At 36.1% G+C, this 8,204-nt stretch overlaps 1 protein-coding gene across 1 annotated transcript in view; it reads right to left on the reverse strand.

Annotated features, from left to right (window-relative positions):
- Nucleotides 1–8,204, reverse strand: part of il1rapl2 (interleukin 1 receptor accessory protein-like 2) — a 481,367-nt gene that overhangs the window by 433,271 nt on the left and 39,892 nt on the right. Inside the window, exon 2 of the mRNA XM_065268003.2 lies at nucleotides 5,909–6,007. Within this exon, the coding sequence (XP_065124075.1) occupies nucleotides 5,909–5,990 (82 nt within the window). The 5' untranslated portion in view covers nucleotides 5,991–6,007. The remainder of the gene's footprint in view (nucleotides 1–5,908; nucleotides 6,008–8,204) is intronic.

Genomic DNA, 8,204 nt, shown 5'->3' on the forward strand with positions numbered 1-8,204 from the left:
GAATAAACAAAGCCTTATATCTCTGCATCAAACATTGTAGAGACACCAGGGTTGGATAATTTCACGTCATACTAATAATGCCTGTCTAATATCGATTCTGAATCGCAAAGGCAATATAATGCTCAGCTCTTTCATATATTATGAACTATATTTCCATTATATATCCATTTTGTTCTGTTTTTTTTCTTAATTCTGTAAATTAATAATGGTGTATTCTTGGCGTGTAGCCCCTCCTTTTTACAAATGTGTGTTTTTGACTTCAAGTGATCATCGCAGGTATTCTTACGTGTCCAGTCGATTGTGTGTTGAACAAATCTGCAAAACAGTTGCTGTCCCGATTTATAAAAGTCATTTAGTTTCTGTTTTGCTCTAAATTTGGCACTTAAAGTTGAATATCACTTGTTTTTTTGTTTTTTTATAGACTTTGTGGTCTCAGATAGGGAATTTGGTCTCTTTGACATGGTTTTCTCTGTTCAGAATGAATGTTTATAGTTGACGGTGCATAATCTGTGACAAACTGTGTAATGTTTCCACACAGTTCTATTATTTTATTTGCCGGTTAAGAATACCACAGCAACAAACTGATATTCACAAATAAGCTAAAATGGCTTTTAAAAAAATTGTTTATACAAAATTTGCCAAATTCCCTGAAACTCCGCTCTATAGAGAACATTTTTTTTATCTGTCTCGATTTTGTGATTTTACCCGTCAAAAATTCTATTAACAAAAGTCCACATGGAGAGACGGTAAGTTGGAGATAATGGAATAAAAACCAGTCAGCTTGTGATAACCTAACTGCTGAATCGTCAAGACTTTAGGCAATTATATCATAAACGTGTGAAGTGTTAAAGAAATGAAAGGCTAATTCTGTATTAATTAGGTTTTAAAATGAAACATGTCAAATGCTGGCGGTGTCACATGGTGAAGTGCTGACTAAGGTCAGACTCTTCAAGCAGAACATTAAGACAGCAATTAATGGACACTCTCATATAGAGCTGGCCTCAAGGCTTGGCTGTCCAAACACATTACATTCGCCACAAATGGGTCAGTTATTCACATACTCTCAATGTGTGCGACAATCTGGACATCATACCCTGTAATGTACACATTTACAGTACATAAAAGCATGTGATTCTCATGTCAGATCAAAAGGTTACATTAGATGGACTGTATACAGACAGTGGTTTTACCAAACCACGGCTCAGATCTCCGAAAGACTCTACAAGCTTTTTAAAAGCCATACTACTGCAGATAAATAATTTAAATTGAACTCTTAACTGCTATTAAGACATGTGGATTTTACACTTAAAGTATTAAACGGGACCAGTATAAGGTGGTTGTTTCTTACTTCTACATGCGACTATATGCTACTTCATTGTGTTGCATGCATCAATCTATCTGTCTCATTCAAATCATATAACATTTGCTGTGTTTGATAAAAGTCTTGAGACTTTTTTCTTCAGGTACTCTTCAAAAGAGGTTAAAAGAAATGCAAATAAATGAAACAATAAAGGTATGTTGGATTACAAATGCATGTTGAGAGAAGTGTACATGTTGACAGAAGTGATGTCCTGGGGAAAGAAACTGTCCAAGCGTCCATTTGTCCTAGTTTTGTGGGCTCTTGTAACAGGTCCAAGGACCAGCATGGAAAGAGTTGGCGGTAGATACAATCAACTCACCAAAAATAAGTGTTTGTTAAAAACTGATGCCAACCATGTTTTTAACCTATGTACCATTTTCAAGATCAGTGTGGCAATGAAAGTTAATGTCATAGAGAATTTTGATATTTGAGTCATAAACTTAAGAGACCTTAGATTGAAACTTCAGCAGTATATGTACTAGGGATGTAAAAAAAAATGCTATTCGAAGCTTTGTTTGTTTTTAATGCGACATCGCAGGGCTACTGCTCATTTAATACTTTTTCATTTCACCTGTACTGTCTTTTAAGACTTTAAAGGGGACAGAGAATGAAAAACCATTTTTACCTTGTCTGTTGAATAATGGTAGTCTACCCGCATTCGCGAACATACAAAAAGTGCTCGACATGCTAAACATCTCAGTCTCATAGAAATTCCTCTTTTAGAAATGCCAGCCAGAAAACAGCCCAATCTGAAAAAACTGATGCTTATGACATCACAGGCATCTAACTGCCCCTCCACTTTAAAATAATTGGCTACATTTTTTTGAGTGGCAGCAAAGTCAGCCAATCAGTAATGAGATTGCAAGTTAAGCCAGTAGGGGGAGCCAAATAGATGCAAAACCACTTGTTTAAAATCCCCCACTCTAATTGAGCTATCTGAGAGAGGTTTTTAGGAAGCTTCTAAGGCATTACAGACCCAAACAAAAACATTTTTGTCTACATGTCACATCACAGAACAAGGATAAATACTCCGTTCAATCATTCTATGTCACCTTTAATGTAAAATATACATGAAAATTAATGTTTAACAGCAAACAGTAGCATAAGCTCTGTCTTTTTGAAGTGTTGTAAAATGAATCTTGTAACTTTGCACAGTCATCAATAAAGTATCAAGTCAGTTACGTTATTTGTAAAACATTAAATTCAGATATTCTTGTTAGATCCATCTGTTGTTTTTACCGGATCATAACCACAGAGCAGCATTTTCTCCACAGCCCCAGCATTATTGTGGAAAGAAGAAGAAGAAGAAAACTTTCCTCAGAACAGGAAGGCTAAATATGGTTGTCTTTTTTCACAAAAACATGTCAAACTAAATAAAGAAGATATTTAATTTATTTAATAACAAAACCAGCAGTAATCAAATGCAGAGGTAATTATGTAATGTAATAAAAGAGTTGATACATCCATATAGTCTTACCAATACAACCGGCCCTTTGAAAGCAACCGTAACGCTGGTGTGAAATTGGATGAAAGTCACTAAAAATAAGATTATCACTCAATCCTACATACATAAAGTCATTGCACAAATGTGGAAAAAATTAAATACATATTTTAAAGCAGAGGATGACTTTAGGCCAAACATTTAGACAGCTGACTTTCCAACAATTTCTGTATACTTAAAGACAATCCAGTTTAAAGACAATAAAACTGCAGCTTTAATCTTTCTCTAAAGAGAGTGAGAAATGCAATACATAAAGCCAAAAAAGCCAAAGCAAAGGGGCACCTGGAAAGAGAATATGTAGATTTGGTGCTTACTTATTGGTTAAGTTAGTTAAATTAGAACCATAACCATAAATATTTAACTTCACACTGCAATTTAACCCACCAAATGTGTGCACATGTATGCATGATACCTCCAAAGGAGCTTGTTGGAAAAGTGTGATGTTAATTTAAGCTGGTGGACAATAAAACTGGTGAAAAAATCTAATACACTTTGATTGAATAAGGGACTCAGGGCATATATAGAGAGGAGGATATCACATTGATGCGGGGGTTGAGCTCTTTTGACTTATTTGGGTCAGACAACCCCAGTAACCCTAGATACCATGCAGCAATGCCCCAAGAATACCCTAGCAACTTCACGGCAACACACAGAAAACAACCTAGCATCTGCATAAGGACCACCGAGCGCCCCATTGTAACCTAGTGACCATACCTAACCCCAGCATTGTGTTTGTGAGGTGGTTTTACAAAGATACAACTCTTTTTCCAGGTTCAAAATAATCATATAACAATCTCACTGTAATCTACTAACTCAAGTATTTAAGCATCCTTACAGGGGTAGAATGGATGTTACCTAAACTTCAGGGCTCGAAAGTGTGACCATAAGCAAGCTGTTGTTTGTGAGATTTCTTAAATGAACATTCACTTTGCACCATTACCTGTTAAATCATTGCTTGTTTGAAATTGCTCAATGATAGGACTTAATAAACTTTAAACCTTGCACCCAAAATGTCAATATGGATAATTTCATAAATATTAATTTGTTACATTATGACTTAGTTTTAGCATGTGTCTCAGTAGGACGGTGTATGCATATTTCTAGTCATTCATTCATCATTCAAGTACTGAATGATGCTCCCTTAATTTAAATACATCTTAAACTGACGTATCCTAACATAAATCACTGCCATTGATTTGTCTCAAGACGCACACCTGTATTGTTTTTGTAAGGTTTGTTTGTAAAAACTACTTAAACGTCCTCATATATCTAAGGCCTAGACCTGGATTAATTTAAACCCTGTCTGGGAAACCACCCTGTATTGTTAACACAATATCCAGTTTAGCACGAGTTAGTAGACTCCATACCTCTTTCTGTGATTTCCTGCATTGTGCATACAGAAAACAGACACATCATGTCCCTGATGCATGTTTAAATACATTAATAAAATGACAAAGAAAATAAAAACTATTCAATTATAAAAGAGGTAAAACGTGTATTTTGTTTCATATTTCCAGTAAAGCGATTCTGTCACGACTGGCTTTTACACAGAAGAGGGAGAACCCAAACGCAGACAAGATTAATAATTAACTGAAGGTTTATTAAAATAAAACAGATTCATTATACTGCTATAGCATTGATTCCACCAATTGGATATTCATTCAATTATTTCCTTTTGTGTTCTGAAGTAGAAATGATTTTACTTGCATTTTGTCCTACAGGCCTAAGAAAATCAGGTTTATTATGCTGTATGACTGAATAGTACTGTACCTTAATACTCACATTTAGTACAGAATCATTACAAATCTCTTCAAACCAAGTGTCTCACACGTATTTTATTTATTAAAAAAATTAAACAGCTAGCATTTTTGCTTATTTGGTGCCACAGTATAACATACATGCCAAACTCTGAAATCTCTTGCTGGGGTAGAAACTGACAGTCGAGATTGCCTCTATGTTTTTGCCGCCCACATAAATGCCCGTTTGGTGGTGATAACATAATTGCTCAGCACACACTCGCACCCACACACAATGCATGAGGAAAAGCACTAGATTGGCCTGTGAGCTATTTCCTCAATAAAAATTTGCAACAAGATTTAATCAAAAACCACTTCATTACTTTTTATAAGCAGTAGAATCAGTCCTCCAAAGCACGGTTCCTTTTCTATGGTCAATTTAATATCTAATCTTCAGTGCCCGGTTGCATGAAAGTCCTTAAGCTAAGAAATCCCTTAAATATAAGGTTAAGGGTACCCTTAATAAAAAATGGGTTGCAAGAAAAACCCTTAAGTGAACCTTAAGGCTGTCAATAAGTATTTACCCTTGAATGCTAAGTATTACCTTAAGTTCTGCTATGCGTTGCTACAAAGTCCTTAAGTCCCATTTTCCCTTAAAAACTTAAGGGACTAAAACAGGTCCCTTAACGTCACACGCGATGGCTGATTTTATGGGTTTTTTAAGAAAATGAAGCACAAACGCGCATTTCTAACAATCGAAATAATCCCTAGAGAAAAGTGATGCGCATTTATCAGAAGAATGGCGGTTTGATCGTCCGTCAAAATAAAGTGTTTCCAGTTTGAATTACTTTGAGTATTCATGCATGCGGCACTTTACAGTCTGTTATTTGCGATGTTTCATTGTACACAAATTCGCCGTCTGTTGAGCTGCGTGCGTTGATTTGTTTACGCTGTGAGATTTTGTAACCGTAGCAACTGCTTCTCCGCTGCCGTGTTTTGGCAGAGACTATCGTAAAATACTTAGTATCAACACTTAGGTAAGGGTGACAGTTAAGACCTTTGTTGCAACGCTCTTAAATAAATCCCTTACCTCAGGGATTTTTTCTCCCTCAGGGAAACCCTCACTTAAGGAGTTTCATGCAACCGGGCACAGATAAATAGGTGACAAGATACTGTATTCTATAGATCCATCATTTCATGAGTCAATACTAAAGAACCACAACAACGCTCACATATCCAAATCCAAATGCCCAACACGTTCTTGGTCAGAAATAAGGCTGTAAGTGATAAAAAAAAAACTTTTTGCCATACCTGAGTTTCTCTTGGAGATGTATTTAAGATTGATGGATGTCGCTGAACTGATGAGAAGGAACATGAATGCAGTAAGCTTCATCTTTCAGTGGTGTGCAGCTATGACAACCAGAAGAACAGAGCATGGTCAGCATATTTAAAAGAAAGGGATAAAGAAGGAATAACATCTTCTCAAAGTAGCAGTGAATAGTTTGCCATTTACCATTCTAAATATTAAAGAACACAGCCAGCTGACTGCGGACCATATCATTAAATACAGCTAAAATAATTGTAATTGTTCTAGGTGCAAAATATATATTAACCCTGGCTCATAATAATTTGATTTAACCAAACATCAAAACCTTAAAAAGCGTTTTTAATCAAGTTGATACAAACTGTACAGATGTTACTCCCATTGGGACAAATAAATACCATTTTAAATAAATTAAAACTAAATTAAAAATAAGCATGTGTTTGTGTTCCGCCACAGCCTAAAAATAATGTTGATTTTGTAAAGACATTCACAGAACAAGAAGAACTGCACTACAGGTATGCAATACTGAATCATTTCCATATATAATTTACCAATACAAAATAATATCCGTCTCATTTATTTAACTGGATTTTCTGTTGACTTTTGGAACTTCCGATTACGTTTTATGGTAAGCATCACTATTTTGCTAAGCTTTCAGAATTTTAAATTCATTTTAGTATTTTATCATGAGGTCCAGAAGTGTGTAAATGTAAAAGAAAGAAGAAGAATAGAAATTGACACCAAGAGACCTTAAAGGTTAGCCAAAACAAACAAAGAAAAACAGCATGGAAAGTTTCACGAGTTGGAAAAAGGTCTCATAGACAGATGAGATGAAGATTAACCCACATCAAAGTAATGGTAGTAGTAGAAAAGGAACTGCTTAAAATCTAGTGTACACCATCTCATCTAGGAAAGAGGGGTGACACAGGCATACCTGTACTGTATGGCTGCTATACATTAGCCGCTTTTTCATTATCTGGATTGGTATTATGCAGCTCGACTCATCTCGATTTATTTGGGCTAGGTTTGGTTTATCATTAAATTGATTACCGCTTCGGAGTGGGTGGGATTGTAGGCGTGTCGTTATATTTCCGCTGCCTACTGCTGTGACATCATTAGTGGGAGCAACAGAGCATCAATGGAATGCTGGGTTTCCCATACATTCATTTATTTTGCCACAAAATCAAAACTGACCACCACAAATAGATTTTTGCACATCATGTTTATCACTACATCTATCTCACACAACAGTTTCTGTACAAACACCCCAACACAAACACAAGTTGCAAAAAGGCTTTGCATTATGTGTGCATGGCAGATGTGTAGCCACAAACTTCAAGTCTGGAATGGTGTTACTGATTCACAGCCTGTGGATGTTTACACTGCTAAAAGGGAGTTTGGAACCTTACACTAAAGCACGGATGACAACATCACTGTCTTTACTCGAGACAGAAAATGCATGAGGGCAAGATATGAAGCTAATCTGCATTTAGAAATGATGCTGGTAGTGTTGATTCTCTCAGCCTAATCAGTGATCTACAGTCTTTTCACCTCACATCAGTTACTACATTTTGTACCCAGTGGAAATTCCCCCAAAAGTAAGCTTTACCGACCCAAACGGTGAGGTACTTTGCAATGGAAAAGCACCAATACAGTAGTGGCTCACTTCAACTTTACTGATGTAGCAGTTATGTAGCAGCTAAACTAACTAAAAACAGCAGACTAACTAGCACAAAAATGAACAGTTTTACACACTAAACCTGAAAAAGGTGTGTTGTTTGAGGCTTTTTCTGGTAAAAGCTATAAGAACCTGTGTGTGGGGGGCACCTGTGTAAGCGTGTATTACGAGCATGTCTGTTTATGGGTACGTTCTTTTAAGAACCCATTAAGCACGTTTTAAAGGTATCTACTAAAAAATTTAAAGACTCCTTTCCAAAGCTTTCCCGGGGAAAATATAGTACATCTACAAAAAAAGAGCCCATAGCTCTCTACAAACTTATATGCATCTAAGAGCTGAGGTTGCCATCAGACTAATTTTGACTTTTATTTTCCATATTGTCTTTACTTGAATGTTTTAAAATGTGCAGTCCCCTAAACTTCCGCAATGACAAGGTTACAGTTTTTTGTCACTTTGGAATTTCCCACCAAATCGTTTTTTTTACCTTGTACTTTTTCAAATAAATTTTGCAATGTTCCGTTTGGCATCTTCACTGATACGGGTTGCCTTTTCCTGTGTAGTATTATCCCTGGAAGAATCCCTGCTGATAAAGTTCCCATCAAAAT

This window comes from Paramisgurnus dabryanus, chromosome 16 (genome assembly GCF_030506205.2).
Source record: "Paramisgurnus dabryanus chromosome 16, PD_genome_1.1, whole genome shotgun sequence".
Taxonomy (NCBI): Eukaryota; Metazoa; Chordata; class Actinopteri; order Cypriniformes; family Cobitidae; genus Paramisgurnus; species Paramisgurnus dabryanus.